Here is a 23,262-nt window from a genome sequence, read left to right on the forward strand (position 1 = left end):
CGGAATATCGCTTGATTATTTGGTGAGATAATCGCGATTCAATAGTCATGTCAAAGTCAAGTCGCCCCACGTCATTATCTCCCGGTGCGATATGGCGGCGCCAAATATGTCAAAACAATATATCCCTTGTGTGAAATTGGTATGACATGATGTGACATTACGCGTCAAACGGTCAGGGAAGAGGGGCTAATCATTTGCTATTTGCCTTAAAATAGGCGTTAAACGGATATGGAAAACTAGAAGCAAAATCTGCAATCTATATAAACAAATACAAAATATTTTTTTAAAACCCTTATCCGCACCCCAATGGTGCATAGGGCACTGCGTCATATAAACGCAGTGTTATCTTGATCGTTTACATATGAAGGAAAGGTGATTAGCCCTCCACTTCAGGTATCAGTCCAGGGTAATATTGAATAAATATGACAGTGAAAAAATCACTTATATTTATTTTACCCCCCTTGGGAATCGAACCCGGGACCTCCAGAACGGTAGCCGAGCGTGCTGACCATTACACCACGGAGGCGGACATAAAATAACGACTGTAAACTATTTTTCACATTGAATACATAAAACAACATATAAGGAAAAATATTTTTTAAAATTTTATTGTGTAAAATGCAATTCCACCGAGAAATGTCAGTACAAAACTTTTAACTAATATGTAAATAAAAATACACATACTTTATTTTTTTAGTTAGTTAAAAACTAAAGTATCCTTTAGTAATTCAATTTTGCTTTATTTTTGGCATAAAAATGCATTAAAATACGAGTCTTTATCTTTCTAAATAACAAAAAAATGACAATGTTTCTTTGATCAAAATCTTAAATCTGTTTAAATTATTCACCGATTATATTGGAATTTTGATACGACGCACAAAATTTACTCTTGCTGATAGGTTTCAATTATTAAAACTGATTTTATTTGCACCATTAACGCTGTTTTCAGCATTCACTCTCATTTTAATATGATAATCAATCCTTACATCCCTAGTAAAATTTAAAATTAAAATAGTAATTTAATTTCATGAATTGATTTGGCAGTCGCCTTGTGGTAAAATATTGTACAAACATTTTTACTTTCAGTTTTACTCAGTAAATACCACTATTTCTTAAATTTGTCGTGACAAGTGTAACGAATTAAAACAATTAAAAATAGTAATTAGAGTTTTATTCAAACTGTTAATATATATTTTTTTTAAATCGCACGAACTTTTGAACTTACCTTTTGGTTAGTTACTATGAATCAAATTGATATTAAAATCAGTAATAAAGATATATATTGTAATTTTCCAAAACACAGCGGTATCGAGAAATAACTAAATAAAAATGGTGACTTTTATGGTTAGAGAATATAAAAGTATTCATTATCCATGGCGTAATCAACACGAAACGTATTTACGAGTGAAAAATAAGGAATGTTTTAGTTTTTTGGCACAGTGCCTAATTTTCGCGCAAAGCCCTCAAAGAACTCGAGGGGTAAACATGTTTGGTTTACACTCAAAATAAATTACAAATCATAAAAACTGGATCGGCTTATCAAAATATTGTGTCGGGTTGTGGTCCCGTGGTAAGTGTCGTGGACTCTTAAGTCATAGTTTCTCGGTTCGAACCCACTCTACCACAATTTGATGCCTATTTCCAAAAATGATCCGCTTAGGCTCACAAAAATAGTATGAAATTGAAATATTTGTGTGAATAATAAAAACAAAAATATTTCTCTTTATATTAAAAAAAAAAAAAAAAATTGGTTCGTAAAACAAAGCCCAAACCCGCTCGGTCGCAGAATTATTAATAATATGTATGTGTTTATATGTGGGGCGACACATGTGAAATACATATTTGGTAGAGATGTGAGTAATTAGTAACTGTAACTTCACAAGTTTTAAAGTGTCGAAACACTTGTTCACAAATCTGGATTTTCTGAACTTTTCTGGTTATTTTTACATTTTCACATCTCATCTCGTGTGGAAAAAACCGAGATTTGTGAAAAAGCATTTGAACGCACTCAAAATATTGGGAATAAAAATAACTGATCATATAAGCTACATAAAAATATATGTTAAAAAATCCGAGGTCTTTTGAAAAATCTTGAATACAAATGAAAGGGTATCTGCTAAAAAAAACTTTCTCAATCCAACATAGATGCCTCATAATGTCATAATATCATAATATCAACATAGAAATGACAACTATGTACATCGTTTTTTCCACATAAATTTTATTTGAACAGCGACCGAGTTTCGTCGAAACCGAGACAATCAGACTGGTGTCGGTTGCGACGATAACCCGGTCACTGATAAAAACGAAATATTATTAATTTATTATATAAAATGCATTTTCACTAACAAATGTCCGTACAAGACTTAAATCTAATAGACGACTGTTGTGGATTCATATGTTCTGTGTTATGAAATCCATCAATATATCTGGGAGTTCCGACAATTTGAGTAGTGTGATTGTCAATCAAAAGTAGAATTGGTGAATGTTACACATGCGTAAAGTGATCGCTTAAACATGCCTATGACATGTTATAAGCCCTGTAAATATGCAATTCGCTAACAAATTTATTTGATATTTTGTCGACTAGCTTTAAATGTTCGTAACACTCTTCTTATCATTCATCTTTCACTTCGTGTAATACCACTTTTATAAATATTTGTTCAGTTTTATTACCATACCACAAAGTTATCAATGCTTTTAATATACAATATAAATTAAATAATCATAACCAAAAACCGAATTGTCATATGAATTATATTGAAAAGTCGATATTTCATTCGGTTATTTAGTTTGAACGCGCACGTCTAATATTTGGTAGTTTGAGGGTTATCTGGATATTCCATAGCCCCGCACGGGTGGGTTTGACCCCAATCTGTTACTGTCATTGGGATCCGATATAGGTGCGCTGATTGACAGAGGGTCGTCCGGGGTCTCCTCGACCCCGTGAAACCGATGGAGGATTGGGAGCTTCGGTTAAAAACAAACTTAACGAACGTTTGGCCAAAGGGAGAGGGTTGAAAATTGGCAGAAAGGCCCTGAAAAGGAGTTGAAGTGATTGAGTTAAAAACTTTGCGCCGTAAAACTTGTGTGTGTTGTGTTTTATGATTGTTTGTGACTCGGTGAATTTATGGTTCAAAAAATTTTGGCCATTTACATTTCATATGTTGATGTTATTAATATTTTTGTTAAATTAATTATTTTGTGTACTGTTGTTGTATTGTGATCATATTGTACACGCTGTTAATTAATGTTTTTATTTAACATACAAAATAAAATACTCATATGATAATATCGCAGAATGTTTCATTTAGCCTGCATGAAAAAAAACAATAATTTGGGAATATGAAGTAATTTGGTATTGACATCTTTATACGAGTAATAAAATAATGCATTATAAAACACAATATTTTATATTTGGATATTGTGATCAAAGAATTTCATTAACACATTTATTTAGACAGTCCACGTATGAGTATATAATAGATTTATTTTATATTGTATTCTCTGACGTATGTTTTAGAGTGATACCAACATAGATCCTTACCTTATTTGTGTGTTTTTGGTGTAATGTGAAAACAAATTCGTATAATGCCTTTGTGTTTTTCTTATCGTTGTTGTCGATGTTGTTTTGGTATATAAACAGATCCATACATTTTTTTTCATTTAATTTTATATAAAAATAGATCCGTACTATGTCTGTATTTTTTGTGATATTGAAACAGATCCATACCTTGTCTCTGTATTTATGTATGATATCAAAAAACATCCGTTATTTTACTGCATTTTTATGCTATATTTAAACATATAGTATGCGTGTCTTGTCTAAGTTTTTTCGCAATAAGAAAGAAAAGATCCGTACTTTGACTGTGTTTCTTGTGCTAAATTTAAACTAATCCGTACCTTGCCTCTTTATTTTTTGTTTGACATCAAAACAGACTCGTATCTTGTCCGTGTTTTTTGTGAGATTAAAAAAATCCTTACATTGTTTTTGTTTGTCCTGTGTGATATCAAAACAGATCCATATGTTGTCAGTGAATTTTTTATGAGATTGAAAAAATCCATAATTTATTTTTGTTTGTGTTATTAAAAAAGATCCTTACCTTGTCTCTGATCTCCTGGCGCATCTTCTCTCGTTCCTCCTCCATCTTGCGATGCTTCTCCTTCCGTCTGTCCTCAGCTTCCTTGATGGCTTCCTGCCTTTCGCGTTCGGCCTCTTCTTCCTTCTCCTTATCGTCGCCATCATCGCCATCACCACCCACAGCACCTGGAAATCAAGAAGAATACAATTAAAAATCCATTTTAAATTTTAAAATAAACTTAGTAAATATCACAATTTCGTCAAATCTATTGGCACGTGTTTCGATGCATTCAGCATCATTATCCAACATCATAGGTGAACCTTAGTCTAAAAACTATGTTTTAGGGATGTTGAAGAACGAATTTAAATTAAAAATCTATAGATACATAAAAATATACCATGAAACGATAACCGAATTGATAAATAAAAAATAATTATATTTTGTATATGATAAATAAATACATAAAAGTAACAAAACAACATGTTTTTTTATATAAAATAAGCCTCAAGGACGATTCTTCGGTTAAAACAAGTAAATGAATTAAAACATTATTATTGTAGGTGAAATTGTTTTTACAGTGTGAAAACGCCTGTTACTAAAATAAAGTTTTATTGAAGCTATAAACAAGTAAAGTTTTTTTTGTATATTAAAGCATTGATAACTTTGTGGTATTGTGATAAAACACTCTCTTTATCATCCATTGATTACTTTGTATAATACAACTTTTATAAACACTTATAAGCCACGAATAAGTGTTTTTAAATGTGGTATTACACAAAGTAAATGATTGATAAGAAGAGTGAATATTATTCAATTTATACCCTAAAGGTAAGTAATTTTCACGAGTAAATGTTACCCTAACAAAGTTGAAAAAATTTGACATGGAATTTAATTATAAAAATAAATATAATTGATTTTTATTTCCAGATGAAAAGTAGGTACCTAAATAAGACAAATTAAAAATGTTTCCAATACCAAGATGTTGAAGGATGCATTTAAATTAAAAATCGATAGATATTACGTTAAAACATAAAACAAATTCATAAATGAAATCAACGTTTTTTTGCCTATAAGTCGATTTTTTTTAGCCCTTTATTTTTTTATAAATGCTTTATAGGTAATTTATTTTCATGAATAAATGTTGCTTCAACAAAGTTTAAATAAATTAAAATTGAATTTAAAGTAAAAAATGTAACTTTTTTTATTTCAGCTGAAAAACAATTTTAAGTGATTAAATTTGAAATATAGTTTAAATATCTAAATATAATCCATTACGTTCTATGAATACTAATTTTTGTTATGAAAAAAAAAGTAATTTTCTTGAGTAAATATCGTTTCGAAAGGTTAAAATAAATTAACAAAAAAAATTATATTTATTTTTTAGTTCTCGCTGAAAAGTACTTTTGAATAATTTAAATTTTAATATATTTCCAATATCCAATGAAATCCGATACGTCCATTCGTGGAATTTTATCGATAAGGGTATGTTTTCCCAATCCTTGTTTTCCATTATTACAAATAATAAGGGTGGTAACAGGGCTCAAAGGATTTCATCGAAAACCTTTGCTGCTTTAATTAAGATCATAGGGTTTTTATATATCAGCAATACGACACAATCTTTTTAAGCAAATACACAATACGTATTTTTAAAAATGATAAATTTTTCGACAGTGAAAAAGCTCTGACAAATACTTCGTTTTTTATTTTTTTATTTTTATTTTATTTTTTTTTACAAAAATACATTTTTGAAATACAAAATAGGTAAATATACAGAACATCTTATATATAACGTTTCTACCTCTCTAATAAAGTAGATACATGTGTTTAGAGAGGGAGTTCGTTTCACATTTATTTTTATTTTTTTTATAAACTAAGTAAATTAAAACAAAGTAAATTAAAATTAAAAATAAAAAATTAACAAGGTAAATTAAAAATTAAAAATAAACATTCTTTGGTATGGAGTCTAGGAAGGGGTGAGTCTTAAATATTTTTTAATTTTAGTTTTAAAAGTTTGATAATTTTTTATAGATTTTAAGTTTTCCGGAAGTTTATTAAAGTTTTTTTTACCTATGTACGTTAAAAAAGGATTGTGTATTTAGAAAAGAAGTATTGAATTATTTATTGAAAAATGATATAACAATATATGTATTTAAAGAACGATTAAGAAGAGAAAACACTGTTTTACCTATTTTGCTGTCACAAAAATGGAAATATTAAAAAAAAATCTTTATTTTTCTTAAATTATGACATGTTTCAATGATAGGTTCCAAATTTAATTCAAAATAGTTTAGGAATCCAAATATGGATAAAGTTACTTTCTATTCCATTATTCGTAATTAAAATATATATGATAAACTCCATACATGTCTTAGGGATAAACTAAAAACATGCAATTTATACTCAATTGGGTGACATATAAATAAAAATTGTGACATAAAATTCTGTCAGGTTGTTGTCCCATGGTTAGTGTCGCGGATTATTGAGTCAGAGTTTCTAGGTTCGAACCCACTCTATCACAGTTTGAAGCCTTTTCTTAATATTGAGCCGCTTAGGCTCATAGAAATATTATATGTAGTATAAAATTTAAGAAATTTGGTAAATAATAAAAACACAAATATTCCTATTTAAAAAAATATATTAAATCTGAAATTAAGTGTGCCATTTCTATCTTTGTCGTTATTTTAGGAATACCGCACTTGCAATAAGATAATGAAATAATAATAATATTTCAACTGAAAAATAAGTCAAATATCCTGTATTTATGTGGATGAAGAAATAAAACATATTGTTCATTTAAAGCGCGTGCTTTAACTTCTACATTTGATGTTTTGACATCTTAACAAAGATGAAGAGAATATTAAATTCTTTTTTTTTAGAGCTTATGATCTGTCATAGGTTGGTTAAGTGATCACTTTACACACCTGTAACATTTACAATTCTACTCATGATCGACAACCACACTACACAAAATTTTCGGAACCTTTAGATATTTTGTTTAATCTCATTACACAGTACACACGAGTACATAGCAGCCGTCTTTGCTGGAATGAGGAAAGCTTCTTAAAAAGCAGAGACTCCTTTTATTTGTATGCGAGGTCTTAACCCTGGATTATTTTTAAATACTGGAAAACACTTAAAAACATGATTTGAATTTTTTTTATGAAACTTACATATACTTTGTAGAGTTATTTTTATTCACTACGTTTTGAGTGTATCCAAATACTCGTTCACAAATCTGGGTTTTCTCCTCTGAGGAGTTATTTTTGCATTACATGTAAAAATAACTCCCCAGTGGAGAAAACTTAGATTCGTCTTAGTTTGAAATAAACTTTTACGAAATTCACAAAAATTATTTTACTAATTATACAAAAAAAATACAATAAATTATTTGGTCAAATTATAAGCTTAAATAATAAAAATTAAATTGATATTTTTATGTGTGTGATTATAATCCGGGATTTGGACCTCACATACTAATAAAAGAGTTTCTGCTAAATAAAAAGCTTCTTTTCATCTCTCCAATAGGTGTCTCTAGTGAAGTTCTAGTGATTCAAGAATAATGTTTGAAAAATTGGTTCATTTATATAGAACTTCCAAGAATTTGAGTAGTGTGGTTGTCAATAATGGGTAGAATTGGTTAATGTTACACGTGTGTAAAGTGATCACTTAAACCAGCCTAGGACGGCCGTCAGCCCCGTAAATGCCCAGACTTCCATATTCTTCTTCATCTTTGATGAGATGTCAACAAAAAATATGAAAAATAACTCCTATAATTGGAGATAATCCAGATTTGGACACACTCAAAATGTTGTTACAATATTAAGAAAAGGTATTGACCTATAGGCAGCCTTAGTTGAGCGAATATTTTTAGCCGAGATGATCTTATAAATTATTTGAATAAATGGCGTGAAGAGGTTTAACCCGAGTTTTCTTATATTATACGAGATATTCTTCTTCATCTTTGATGAGATGTCAAAAAAAATATGAATTATAAAATTATAAAATTAAACCCCTAATATCACAACCATTGTCGAAGGTATCTTAAAAATTCAAAGGGTTGGACAAAGGGATCTGATTATCAATATTAGCGAGAAGGCAAGATACTAGGTATAATTATTAAAGCGGTTAATCAAAGGACTCGAATAACTTGATGATACGATCTTGAAGCTCAAAGGGAGGGTTCTAGGAGAGCGCGTCAAAGGATTGAAGCATATATTGTTCGACAGAGGTCCGTCGTACATTGATGTACCTATACAAAAATTTCTGGTCCATTAATAAATCCTGAAAATATGTATACACAGTGGATAGAGAGATAAACCTCATAACCAATCCATGGGGTGGGTCAAAACCATACGTGAAAAAATAAACAGTTTTTGTTCAAGAAGATTTAATGAAATTTTTTGTAGGTACATCCCATTGTCTCCCATTAATTATTGCTGCACGTGTTAAAACTGTCACTTAGAATTGTATAGCTACATAAGGACCGTAGTCCATTTGATCTTCACGTTCGTTTGATAATGCCCTAACAAGGCGAAACAATTGTCACAATATAATTTTTTATATGTTTTTGTTAATAAAATACAACTTAGTAGACTTAAAAAATCGGTGTTTGATTTGAAATTATTACATTAATTAAAATAGAGTTCTACAAATTAAACGCCAAATCAGTAAATAATAAATAAATAAACCAAACATAAAATGGATTATAATGACTTTCTTAAAATTAAAAAAAAAAACTTAGCGTGTGATATATTGTGAAAAAAAAAAGGTAGAATAAGTCACAATTCATGACTGAGGTATGAAAAATTCAAAAAATATCATGAAAATTTACAAAACACTTAAAAATAACGTTTCAATAATACGTTTTGTGCTGACATGTTTTCAATATGAATTTTATTCGACTAGCAATGATGAAACCCGGTTGCTGGTCAAATAAAATTAATGTGGAAAAAAATATATACTTGTTGTATAAAAAAAAATTAAACGCTTGAATATGAGTTTTATTTATATATACGACTAGTTTCGAAAATTTACAGATGTTTTCATCTTCTGGTTCAAAAAGCTTCTTAAAAAGCAGTTTTAATTTTTACCAGATAACCATCTGTAAATTTTCGAAACTAGTCGTATACATATCATCATCAAGTGGTATATTCAAGTGTTTAATTTTTGAAAAAAATCAACACGTCATTCCACAAAGTAAATGCCGAATTAATAAATAATAATCAAAGTTGTTATTTTATTCTGTTTCAATATATTTAATCTTTGTAATAAACCTTACATCGTAGAAAAAAAATAAAGGGAAAAAATAACCACAGATTTTTACACGTAAAACAAATTAAGAGATTATCCTTTATCGTAGTCATACAGGAGAAAGTGACCAAGAGCATTTTTTTACAAAACCGTAATCATTGACTATTTGATATCCTACGAGCTTAATATTGCCCTGAAAACATCCTAAAGGATTTTTAACTTATAACTATAATATATTGACTGGGTAAAAATAACTAACTGCATTGATGTTTATTTTTTTGCCAAGCATAAGTGACTTAAATGGCCCTCCTGAACATTTTACGTTTTGGTAGTTGGTCACTTTCTCCTGTACGACTACGATATTTCTCTTAAAAAAACATTGGGAACCTTATACGGGAGGCAACTTTAACATAATTTATCATTTTTGTTCTATTTCCCTGCCATTCCGACAGTTGTAAGTTTTATCTTTGGATACAAGGTTAGGCCTAGATGTGTAAGGTAGCAGGAAGTATCGTGAGCGAGTATTAATAGGATGATAAGGGTGTCAACATCAAAGGGATGCGAAAAGGATGTGGCTAAAAGTTTCAGTGAAGATAGCGGAATAAGGGAGGAGGGAAGCCATGCGATTAACGAGAGGAAGTCGATGAGAAGAGCAGGAAGTAGGTTGTACCGAGCATAATGCTTTAACAAGAAACGCGATGTAATTAATTACATTGAATCATTATAACTGAGAGGAACGCAAGTAAAGGGTGTTTTTACAGAGGTTTGGTTTTTAAACTTGCAACATTATTCTAACAATATTTTGATAGTGTCTAAATACTTGTTTACAAATCGGAATTATCACCAATATCTGGTTTGATTGTAAGCAAAAATAATATAATGAAAAGGATATGTTCTGGCGTTTTACGTGTATGTGATCATAATCCAGGATTTGGACCACACATATAAATAAGAGTTTCTGCCCAATAAAAAAGGTTCTTCATCTCATCAATCGATGTATCTAGTGAAATTATATTAATTCAATCAAAATGTTTCGAAATTGAATTTTCAAGAATTTGAGTGGTTGTCAATCATGGGTATTTATTTATTTTTCAAAACATATAACATACATAAGTCATATATATATATATATATATATATATATATATATATATATATATATATATATATATATAAATATATATATATATATATATATATATATATATATATATATATATATATATATATATATATATATATATATATATATATATATATATATATATATATATATATATATATATATATATATATATATATATATATATATATATATATATATATATATATATATATATATATATATATATATATATATATATATATATATATATATATATATATATATATATATATATATATATATATATATATATATATATATATATATATAATATTCCCGATGAGTAATTTCTATTTCTCATTTTGGGACATGGGATTAAGGTTAAAAAGCCTGGAACACAAACAAAACTAATACATGGCAAAATAATAAACAGGTATAATAAATGGGCATAAGAAGCATATTTAAAAGAAATACGTGAGAAAACATAAGGTAGGATTGGTAAATGTTATTACACGTGTGATCACTCAAACCAGCCTATGATGGCCGTAAGCCCCGTAAATGCCCAGACTTAAAAAATTCTTCATCTAGGTTGAGATGTCAAAAAATAATTGTTTCTACAGACTGTCAATTTGACAGTTGACAGTTGATTTGTAGTCAGTACGTTTCGCCATTTCACCTGAATAGACTTAATGACCATTATGCGCGTCGTAGGTTCGATGAATGGGCCGAAAACAATATTCATCTTGATCCTCTTTTTCAACGCATAATTTTGTTCACTGATGAGTTACATTTTTGGTTAAATAGCTATGTCAATAAGCAAAATTGCCGAATTTGGAGTGGAGAAAACCCAGAAGCCTTTGTCGAGACGCCCTTACATCCATTAAAAGTCACTATTTGGTGTGGTTTATGGGCAGGTGGAATCACTGGCTCATATTTTTAAAAGATGATTCCAGCCAGAATATTACGGTCAATGGAGAGCGCAACAGAACTATGATTACTGACTTCTTCGTACCTCAGTTGAATGACATTGATGTGACAGAGCTGTGATTTCAATGAGATGGTGCAACATGCCACATGACGGGTGCCACCATCAATTTATTGCGGAGAATTTGAAATTGTATGCCTCTTTAAAACACCCTATATAAGAAGAAAATAAAACAAATAAATGTCTAATTTATTTCAAAGGGATTCAAAATTTGGTACTCATCGCTTTATACGTAAAAATTCAGTAATTCATTTTTAAATAGATTTCAGAATTGTTTAGAATACAATCAAATCGTTGATTTATAATGAGAATTTATATTGAATCTTACCGCGACTTTTGTCTTCTTACTCATCAAAGAATTATTAATAACGGTTTTAATTCTTTTCTTCGTATATTTAACATTTCATTTGAGGTTGAGTATTTTTATTTTACAGAATATTAGACAAAATTTAGGTGTAAAGTAATGAGACGTCATCACAAGATGTCCTTCGTTTACTGTGGATATATTATATTAAATTTGAAAAAGGTTTAAATTGTAAACTGAATGTGCAAAAAAATATATGCAGTTGACAAAATTAATGAGGCAATAGAAAATAAACATCTGTCATATGTTTATTTATTAATTTATCATCTATCATATACTAATATAAGAGTTTCTGCTTAGTAAAAAGCTTTTTTACATCTCACCAATAGATGTATCTAGTGAAGTTCTAGTGATTCAAGAACAAGGTTTCTAAATTGGTTCATATATACAGAACTTCCGAGAATTTGAGTAGTGTGGTTGTCAATAATGGGTAGAATTGGTGAATGTTACAAGTGTGTAAAGTGATCACTTAAACCAGCCTATGACGGTCGTCAGCCCCGTAAATGCCCAGACTTCCATATTCTTCTTCATCTTTGATGAGATGTCAAAAAAAAAACATCTATCAGATTTTCATTTGTTGATAAAAACATCAGTAGTTACCGAAACCAGTCAAATCTACATCAATAAACTCAAAGATGGTGGTCTTATACAAGTGATTTATTTTTATATTTAAATCATTGTGTTATTCCACAAATTTAATGCCAAATCAATACAAAATGTCATTGAAACAATTTATCTAAGAATTGTTATCAGAATTTCCATGGTTCTATTAATCTAGAATCTTCTATGGAGTGCTATCAGAGAACGTGTTTATAGTTTAGCGATAGTTGTAGCTGTAGACTATCGGAATCAGTGACAAGTGTTGTCATGCACTAACAAGTTTAAACTACGTATTGTAGTACCACGTGACAACGTACATGTACACAGTCCTAGTGCTGTTTCGCGCCAACAAGTTAAGCAAACAAATGCTGACCACGTCAATAAAGCCGGTTAGCTTTTGTGCTACCTGCGGCGGACTATGGGGCTGTAAACTTGGTTAAATATTGTATCATGAAATCCGGACCGCGAAAAAGAAAAATCAATTTTCCAGACTTCGCGTAAAGGTAATGTCGACAGTATTATATTTTTGAGTAAATAGTGAAACAAATTTTCTTCTAGTATAATGTGTAAAGTTCTTATTTTTTTATCATCAATGTCTCTATTAAATGTTCGTGTTTTCATTTTTATTGTTAACGTTATTAACGTACAAATATAAAGGGTTATATATCTTTCATTTAACTTCTTCATATTTATATTTCTTTGTGTGTATATTTCAGCTTAATGTATTTTATTTTACGTTCTTACGATCCCTAGAGGTTACTTAACCTCACAGTTTGGAATAAAGATTGAATAAATAAATAAAACCTTAGAAAAAAGTGGGTGTTAAAAGGAAATAAAAATTACAATGCCGCATAAAATATAATAAACTAGTTGACAACTGAAATATAACAATTCCTCGTATAATAAAAGAAACTAATTTTAACCAATTCATGTATGTTTTTCACCTGAACAGGACATAATATTTATTATAATGAATTAAAAAATTGATTACGTACATAAAAAAATCCAAGGATAATAAACACATATTAAGGTTTTTCAGTTTAATAAAAAGACTTTAAAATAAACAAAAATACAAAGATCAATACAGATTTAAATAGATAGAGAGATGATATTTATTTTGAAACAAATAAAATAAAATGCTTTCCACGAATTAAAAAAAAATGACTAATAAATTGCAATTTTCGTTTTATTTTTTTTAAACCATTTCAAAAACAGTTTTTTTTTTTTTTTTTTTTTTTTTTTTTTTATTTTATTGGAAGGAAGAACAACAGTTACAATATATGATACATACAGAATACAAAAAATAAAATCATGAGTACCAATTATAGTTCTTCACAACTATACATAAGAGAGGTCTATATAAAGGAAGAGACATGAGACAAGGATAGGATAAAGAGAAAAGGAGATGGCAGTGATAGGAAGGAAAGAAAAGGAAAGGACAGGGAATAGAATTACTTTTTTAGGTTTATAAGATTTCGAACAATTTAGCTTTAAATTTTAAAAGATTGGAGTAGAACATATCAAGGTCGGTACAACATTCATTAAATTTTCCACAACTTCGATAAATAAAGGAATTTTTTGTATAGTTCTTTGTTGGTGCTGGATTATAAAAGGTATGACTATGTCTATTGATTCTAATTGGACAGTGAAAAGGTATCTGCGCAAGAAGATAAGGGCTCTCAGTCATATTATTTATAACTTTATACAAAAAACATAAATCTGATATATTCCTACGTTTACTAAGTGAAGATAATTTATGGAAGGCTAAAGATTCTTCATAAGAGTTGAAACTTAAATGAAGCTTACCATCCATCATTTTTAGAAATTTATTTTGAATACGATCAAGTTGAGCTATATATATAGCGTACTGAGGGTTCCAAACGACTGAGGCGAATTCGAGGTGACTACGAACATAAGCGTTATATAAAGTTACAAGAGATGATGTATTTTTAAATGGTTTAGTGGTTCGAAAAATAAAACCTAAGTTTCTGTAGGCCTTATTAACGCAGGCTTCAATATGTGAAGAAAACAAAAGTTTCTCGTCCATTATGACACCAAGGTCTCTTAATTCAGTTTTCCTGGTCAGCCGACTATTGTTAATTTCATAATCAAATATAATTTTATTTTTTTTTCTTGAGAACGTAATGCTAAAACATTTATTGACATTCAGAAAAAGCTGATTAAGATTACAATAAGACACTAGATTATCGAGATCGTTTTGCAACCTGGAACAATCGTCTAAAGACTTGACTCGTATAAATAACTTGGTATCGTCAGCAAACATGAGAAAATTTTGATTGATATATTTGTTAATATCGTTTGTGTATATTAAAAATAATAATGGGCCCAGGTGGGATCCTTGGGGAACCCCAGAAGGAATCATAATGTAATTAGAAGTAAATCCTAGAACCGCTACCGCTTGGCTTCTATTTTCAACATAAGAAATGAGCCATCTAAGAAGATCACCATGAATACCCATTTCGCGAATCTTACGAATCAAGACATTGTGATTTATTTTGTCGAAGGCCTTGGCAAAATCAGTATATATGGCGTCCACCTGGTAGCCCTCTTCCATGGCCGATAGTATGAAATGATTGAACTCAAGCAAATTTGACTCAATCGATCTGCCTCTTAAGAATCCGTGTTGGTTCAATATAATGTCATTTCTTATTACTGGGTTGATTTTATCCGTGACAATTTTTTCCATAGTTTTTCCAAAAAGTGGAAGTTTGGATATCGGTCTATAATTACTGATATCGGATCGGTCACCACCTTTGTGGATAGGAGTAATGAGTGCTCTCTTCCACACGGAGGGAAAACATCCCTCTCTAAAAGATTGTGTATACAACTTGGAGAGCGGAATGGAAAGTTCCACAGCACAATGTTTAATAAGCAAAGGGTGAATACTGTCTGAACCAGGACCCTTATTTACATCAATATTACTAAGGTATTTAAGGACAGTAGGTCGATCAAAGTCAATTATATTCAATGAAGTGCTTGTTTCGTTATCATTAGTTTGAGGAGGCGCCATACATGATGTACTGCCAGAAGAGTCAGGTACAAAAACGGACTTAAAATAATCGTTAAATTGATTTGATATGGATAAACCGTCACAGGAAGATACATTGTTTAAATGCATTGACGACGGTAGATTAGAGTTGTTACATCTTTTGTATTTAGAAAATGACCACAAAATTTTTGGGTTTGTTTTCAAGGTTTCTTCCACACTTTCAATATATTTTTCGTAACATATTTTATGAACGGTTTTTTGACGAGATCTTAAGAGGGAAAAAGTTTGAAAATCTTCAACTTGTTTAAATTTCTTCCATTTTTTATGGAATTTAGATTTTTCTTTCAATATCTTTATTAGGGCTTTGCTGTACCAAGGGGGGTATTGATTAGGGCTAAAAACTATTTTTTTAGGGACACGTAATTCAATTATATTATAAATAATGTTATAGAATTTATCCGTAGAATCATTTACGTTCATATCATGGAATTCAAGATCCCAATTTACTTGAGCGAGGTCCTCTTTCATTTTGGAATAATCAGCCTTGTGGAATAGCTGGACTTCTCTTGCGTTTGGCTTCAGACATCTTGTGGGATTCAAGAATGAAAGTTGAAAGTCAATTATTAGAGATTTGTGGTGGCTGTCTTCGGGAACAATCGGATGCGTGCAATGAGATGTAAGGCAGTGGATAAAATTAGTCATAACGAGATCTAAAATCCTATTAAGTCTGTTGCGTTCATTATTAAATTGTAGTAAACCGTGTAAAGCTAAGAATTCCACAAGTAGTCTACTAGTATCCGAATCATAATTTGTAGGTGAGAGTGAATTACTACCCTCATCCAAAATCCAGTCAATTTTAGGTAGGTTATAGTCACCTAGCAAAAGAAGAATATCATAAGGTTTGTCAGAAAGTGCAGTTTCTACACTGTTGAGATGCGCTACAAGACTTGAGGTATAATTACGTCCCTGAGGGTGATATGAACAGCAAATGTGGGTTTTTTTATTGGAGTTAATATCAAATGAAACCCAAATATCTTCAGCTGCGGAATTCCAGACAACGTTTGATGTTGCGTTGAGTCTATTGTGAGTTGCGATTAGAACACCACCACCAAGTTTACAATTAAGATTAGCGTAGTCACGATCTCTTCTAAATACACAATATCTTGAATCAAAGAGTTCGCTATTATGAATACCATCCAATAACCAAGTTTCCGTGAAACATATAACATCATAATCACTATTCAAAATATTTAGTTGGCATTCGTGAGTTTTCCCTCGAAGCCCGCGTGAATTTTGATAGTAAATTTTTAGGTCACTCGCGCCTGTGAAGAAAAGCAAGGTAAATACAAAACAATAATATACGCAAAGTCGATGAAATCTTTGACGCTGGAAATGTAAAATATTGATGAATTAGGTGAGTAATTCCATTTTGACTCTATATCAAAACAGAATAACTTTACAGAAATAAATTTAGTTGTGAAAAGAATGAGACTGAGCACCCAAATTAACATTAAAATAAGTGTAATGATAAAAAGTAAATGGGTTGCAGGGTGTAAGAAAGGGAAGCTTGTGTGAGAGAGAAGGAAGTGTATAGGATAGATAGGAATTTGCGATGCTATTACAATAATTGAGGCGAATAGTAATACATAATAAAAAGCTATTAAAAAGAAATACAGAAATTTAGTGATCACGAAATATTTTTTTAATTTCGTCTTCGGAAGATATTTTAAAAAATGGAGAAGTGTCGTTCTTTCTTGCAAATACTTCACCATTTTTTTCCCAAATATACTTAAAATTTGCTTTTTGAGCTGCATCCCTGCACCTCCTCAACAACTGTTTATTGAAGAGGGTAAGATGATTATTTATATAAATTTTGCCAGAACCTGGGAGCCCCAGTTCGGCGTAAGATAGGCCCTTTTTTTTACGGCTTGAAGTGACCAGTTGATATTTCGTTTTCGATTCTTTAATTCTAACGATCAAGTTTTTAGGCTTACTTGAGGGTTGGAATTTTCTCACTCGGTGTGAAGACTCAATATCAGAAGCTTTGACTTCAATATTTAATGCGCCGCATATTTTGAATGCGATTTCCATCGGATCCTCTTTGGTTGATTCTGGGAACCCGGATATTTCTATATTGTTAGAACGCAGAAATTGTTCCCGACGATTCTCATCCCGTTCTATACGTGATAATCTGGCGTCACATCTTTCTTCAACGTGGGCCAATCTTGCTTTAAGTTCTTGGTTTTCAAACTCGACGGCTGAGATTCTATCGCTGACTTCCGTTACCTTCGTTAGTATATCCATATACATTTGTTGAAAGATATTAATTTTGTTTAAAATGTCTTCCCTATTTCTCTCCGCCATCTCGGCCATCTTCTGGACTTCCAATTGGAGGACAGATATAGCGTTGCTTATCTCAGCCGATAATGGCTGCGGAGACTGGGGAGCTGAGGATGCTGGAGAGCCTTTTTCTGAGATCTTTAATTTAGAAATTTTGGGTGGCATTTTAATTTTCAATTTGCTTGCGAGTATTTATTTATTTAATTACGAATATATATATATTTTTTAAATTTCTTATTTACAATTGTATGTCAAATACTTGAAAGCAGTTAGGTTAAGAGTGGAAATAATCGGGGGGTATGTATGAGGAGATGAATGAACGTAGAAGAGGCGAATAATGTTCGCAAAGACAGAGTGGCGCGGCGTTCTATTATCTCTGCCTACTCCTGCGTGAAGCGGCGTGATGGTTAGATAGTAACAAAGATGCTAGCTGTCAAACTCGGTAATGCTGCCATCTGTAGTCGGCTAGTCCAAGCTAACTGTAACCCTCGTAACTATAGACATTTCACTTTATACTAGTGACCTCTGTATGTAAGTAGAGAAAGCACTTATCTGTCAATTTAATGTCCGTAATAATAACAGTATTTTAAAAACAGTTTTTTACCGTTGATAAAGGTTCCTTTCTTTTACTAACACTTGCACTTAAGAATCACACATAGCCGTCACGAAATATTCACACGTTTGATCGTTTTGTTCTAATTAAATGATGGGGAAACATAAACTTTACACAGGTATTTATTTGCTACTTATCCAATAATTGTCACAATTATATATGATGAATTTTTAATTGTTTTATTAAATGTATATATTATATTTTAAGTTGCTGTTTTACTGATTTATAAAAGTGCAGCATGGAAAAGACAAAAAAGTAATAAATTATATTCCCTGGAGTAGTGATTTTCCCGCGGTCCATCCCGAAGGTTTTCCGATTTCCTGTAATTGAATTTGAGGGTAAATGGGAAAGTTTCCATTTCACGACAATTTTCACAATTCGATTCGCTGTTAACATCTAAACGGAATCCTACACCGTATTTTATTGGTATTATTCCTTTTTTTCCAGAAAAAGTTTTTAATCTACCGAAATGCCACTTTTAAATATTGATACGCTTATTTTATTAAAAATAATTAATCGAGGAAATTCAATAAGGAAATTTTATAGGTTATTTTGTAACTAAAAAAATTGACTCAAGATCTGATCCAGAAACTAACCGTTTGAAATAAAAAAAAATTGTATCAATTTAAAAAAGAGTGGGTTCCAACCCGAATATTCTGATTCATATATATTTTGACTTTTTGGAAAAAAACGATAAATAACAAATTTTAGATAGTAATAAAACAGCCACAAAGATTCTACATATCGTTCACTCCTTTCAACAAGGTCATATATCAAAAATCGTCAATTTTTCAGTTGTGCGTGTTTTCAGAATGTCCAGAAAATGTACTATATCCCAGCAAAAGAGGCACATTTTAAACTTAATATTGACCCGCTACAGAGCAGAAAGTGTTGTTTTTGCATTTTGAAGAAAAGGTATTGTTTAATTATTTTTTTAAAATATAGAAAATATTTTTCAAACGGAGAAAAAACCTTCAGGTTTTACCTAAAATGATGATTGATATTTATTTTTATTACATTTTATTATATTCTTAAACGATCTCCTGAAAAATCAAGTTTTTTGATATATGACGTTGTTGAAAGGAGTGAGCGATATGTAAGTTGTGAGAGCATTCTTCGATCTTCTTTTTCCTTTAAACTTCAGAAGTGAAGAGAAGGTTTTCAATACATTCATGACTTATAGCTGATTGTTACTCCATCGATGACCAATTTGTTAAGTATTAGGCTTTTTCCTTTTGATCAAAAAAGGTGAGTGAGATTCATCGAAATTGTTCCAAAAATAATTTTTATGATCCGAGGTGTTTTACGTATATGTAATCTATTACTTTACCAGATACCTCAACATTTGGCACATCTTCATTTGGAGTAGGACCACTTTATTTTTTTTAACAAAAAACCAACTGTCGGTTTGGGCTGGAATAATAAACAAAATCATAATAATAATGTTTTATCTCTCGTTAGACTATGCAGAATTGCTGTCAAAAATAAAAATAAAAATTTACATTTATTTAAAAATGAAAAACGAAACGTCACTCAGACACTGGTCACATTTCCCTTACGGCTTCCACCGGAATCCAATTCATCACTGTCTGAAAACAATTTGTCTTCTTGGATTTGTTTTTTTTTGCATTTTGTTTGCGTTTGTTTTTCGATTCGTTTCCAGACTTTATCTCGATTGTGAAATGTATTCCCAAAAAAATATTAGATCGATTTCAACTCGCGCGGATTTCCTTTGATTGACGCATGGCTAAAATATTTCCGCGTTTTATTTTGAAGCTTCCTATTTCGGGTTTTTGGTTGTTTTCATTATATTTATGTAAAAATATTTTTAACATCGTGGCAACGAATTTTTGCAATAACTGTTTCTTCTTTTGGTGCCATACCATTGCGATAAGTCTAGAAAATGCTGTCTTTTCTTCTTCTAGAAATAACTCCCTCATTTCACCTTCTTTTTCCGTTCTAATCTCTTATATTTCTCAGACAGTACATCTGCTTTCTTCCAACTTCATGACTTTTCTTATTTCACCCGTTTATAATAAGCCGGGAGAAGGCATATTTTTCACCTCTTAGTATATGTCCCAGGTAGGAAATTTTGTGCTTTTTTTACATTTATTATAAGCTCAGGTCTTACTCTGGCTCTGCTTAGAACTTTTAAGTTTGTGACTATGATATATGGAGTATGTATCTATGAAGCAAGATTATTAAGGGTTCTAGTATGTTTATTGTACTAAATATCCCGTCTCGAATATGTAAAACAGTACTGATCGAATTATAATTTTTATGTATTATTATTTTTCATATTTTTTATCTAATTAACAAATTTACCATCACGCCGCTTCCCCGGAGGAGTAGCCAGTTAGAATAGAATGCAACACTATTCTGTCTTTAAAAAAAATCTTCGCTTCTTCCACATTTATGCATCTCCTCATGCATACTCACCGATTATTTCGACTGCCGACCTAACCGTTTTCAGGTGCCATATCGTGCCAGATTTTTCACGGTCTTCTTCTGCTCCCATTTCTAACTTCAAAATATTTAAAAATACACTGAAGGTAGCTTTATACTATCTGGTTCTGCTCAAAAAAGAGATAATTTAAAAATATTTTTGAATAAAATTTTATTTTATTTAAAAGAAAAAGAGAGAGAGTACCATATCGATTGTGCTTCCGCAAATCTATGACGTCATGCCGTCAATTAGGGTATTGTTCGGTCTTGCAGATAGTTGACACGAAATTCACTCAATCTGGTAGTATGTACATACATCATACATACATACATTCATCCGAGTACAGCAGTGGCGTTCGGTTCGCAAATCAAACTGACAACACAGAACGCTAGAACCAATCGAGTGCCCCTCGCCGACTTTGCACGAGATTATTCGGGCGCAACTGGCTCTCTCAAGCACGGAGAGGAGCAACCAAAAAAAAACATTGATGAAAAAACGAATAATCTCGTACCCCTGTAAAGTGACTTGTTTTGCACATGTTTAAACATATACGGGCATGCAAACCGGAGTACACTAGACAATTCTTTTGTACTCCTTTTCCGCTTTAAATGTGTTCAATAGTGTAAGTATTTACCCTTCATTTTCTTTACCGATTAGCAGTAATGTTCTTTCATCCAATCGTTTTCACTGACGTCTTGTGATGAGAACAAGGATGTTTACTACAACATGCAAAAAGTAAAAAAATAAAAAAAAATAAAAAACTAACTACCTAACTAACCATCACGCCGCTTCCCCGCAGGGGTAGGCAGAGAGAATAGAGCGCCACACCACTCTGTCCTTGCAAACATTCTTCGCCTCTTCCACGTTCATGCATCTCCTCATACATACCCGCCGATTGTTGCGACTCCTAACCTGACCACTTTCAAGTATTTGGCATACCTGATCGTGCCATGTTTTTCTCGGTCTTCCTCTGCTTCTTTTCCCACTAACATTCGCCTCATAAATTTGTTTTACCGTTCTTTCCTCACTCATTCGTTCTACATGTCCAAACCATCTCAACACATCTTTCTTAATTTTATCGATAATGCTTATCACAGCTTTGCATTCCTTCAATAAATAATAAATAATGAACGATGTTTATACATATCAATTTAAATATAAAAGTTTTAAAAATTTGAGTGCTGTGGTTGTCAATCATGGATAGAATTGCTAAAATTTACACGTGCGTAATGTGATCAAGCCGGTCGTAAGCCCTGTATATTTCCAGACTATCATATGCTTCTTCAAATGTGTATGTTGAAATATCAAAAAATAATGCATAAATAATCAATCGTCATGATTTTTTTGAATATCCCTCCCACAGCAGTGGTGGGTAAATGGGGGGCTCATGTGTGGTCGGGAAACCCATTTGGAAATGCCTTGTCCCGCGCCAGGGACACCATCTGTCGGCAGAAATGCGAAGCTATGTATAGCCTGACAAACTCAATTAATATTGCATTCGCACAACTCAACAAATTTTAACTATTTATTATTTTTAAACAAAAAAAATATTCATTTTATTTTTATTTAAATTGACGAGTGCTTTAAAAACATGTTTACATTGAGAAAAAAAGTAACAAAAAAGTTAAATATGTATAACTTTTACTTGCTAAGTTATTTCAATAGTGATTTTATTAAGCAGTCGTGAATCTTAATTCGATGAAAATTCTTTTTAAGACGTTTTCACATTTTAATGCAATGTTGTTTGAAAATTTCAGAGCTATCGGTGAATTAATTAAGTAAATTAAAGACTTTGAGCAAACATATTTTTGTGAATAAAATTAAATAATCATGCTCGTACTTAAATACAATGCTGTGTCGAAAATTCAATGTAATTGATGCACCATTTAAGGAGATTGGAGATTTTAAACAAAAGAACATTTGCATTTTTTTATGCATGAAAATAGTTTCCCAAAATATGTTACTTTTTCTTTAAAAAGTAGGTAGCTTTGTATTGACACTTCTCAAATATAACTTGATAATAATCTTCAGCAGGAAAAAAAATGTATTTATTTTTAAATCAAACACAAATTTTTTGAATCTACTAAGTTGTATTTTATTAAAAAAAACGAAAGTCGTTTGAACGAATTATCATCATTCGTTTGGAAATGCCATAACTAGGCGAAACAATTGTCACCATATTAATTTTTATGTGTTTTTCTTTAAAAAAATACAACTTATTAGACTCAAAAAATCTGTGTTTTATATAAAAATTAATACATAAATTAAAATGGAGTTGTAAAAATTAAACGTCAAATCAATAAATGAAAAAAAATGTTATTTGTGAAAAAAAAAGATGCTCAAAATATTGTTAATATCCGATTATGATTGTTATTAAGTTCAGAAATATTACATTTGAAGCCATTTGTCACGTTAATATCGTGACTAAATAACAAAAATTAGAGATTAAACACAAAGCGTTCAGGAC

The 23,262-nt window shown here is 30.8% G+C and overlaps 1 protein-coding gene across 5 annotated transcripts in view; it reads right to left on the minus strand.

The window, feature by feature from the left end:
* cpx (synaptic transmission protein complexin) overlaps window positions 1–23,262 on the minus strand; it is a 561,632-nt gene that overhangs the window by 51,543 nt on the left and 486,827 nt on the right. For all 5 annotated transcript variants that reach the window (XM_088258682.1, XM_088258679.1, XM_088258681.1 and 2 more), the window contains one exon: window positions 4,104–4,267. In XM_088258682.1, coding sequence (XP_088114808.1) covers window positions 4,104–4,267 — 164 coding nt within the window. The remainder of the gene's footprint in view (window positions 1–4,103; window positions 4,268–23,262) is intronic.

Source organism: Brachycentrus maculatus, unplaced genomic scaffold (assembly GCF_059751285.1).
Source record: "Brachycentrus maculatus isolate JH-2025_06_01 unplaced genomic scaffold, ASM5975128v1 h1tg000102l, whole genome shotgun sequence".
Taxonomy (NCBI): Eukaryota; Metazoa; Arthropoda; class Insecta; order Trichoptera; family Brachycentridae; genus Brachycentrus; species Brachycentrus maculatus.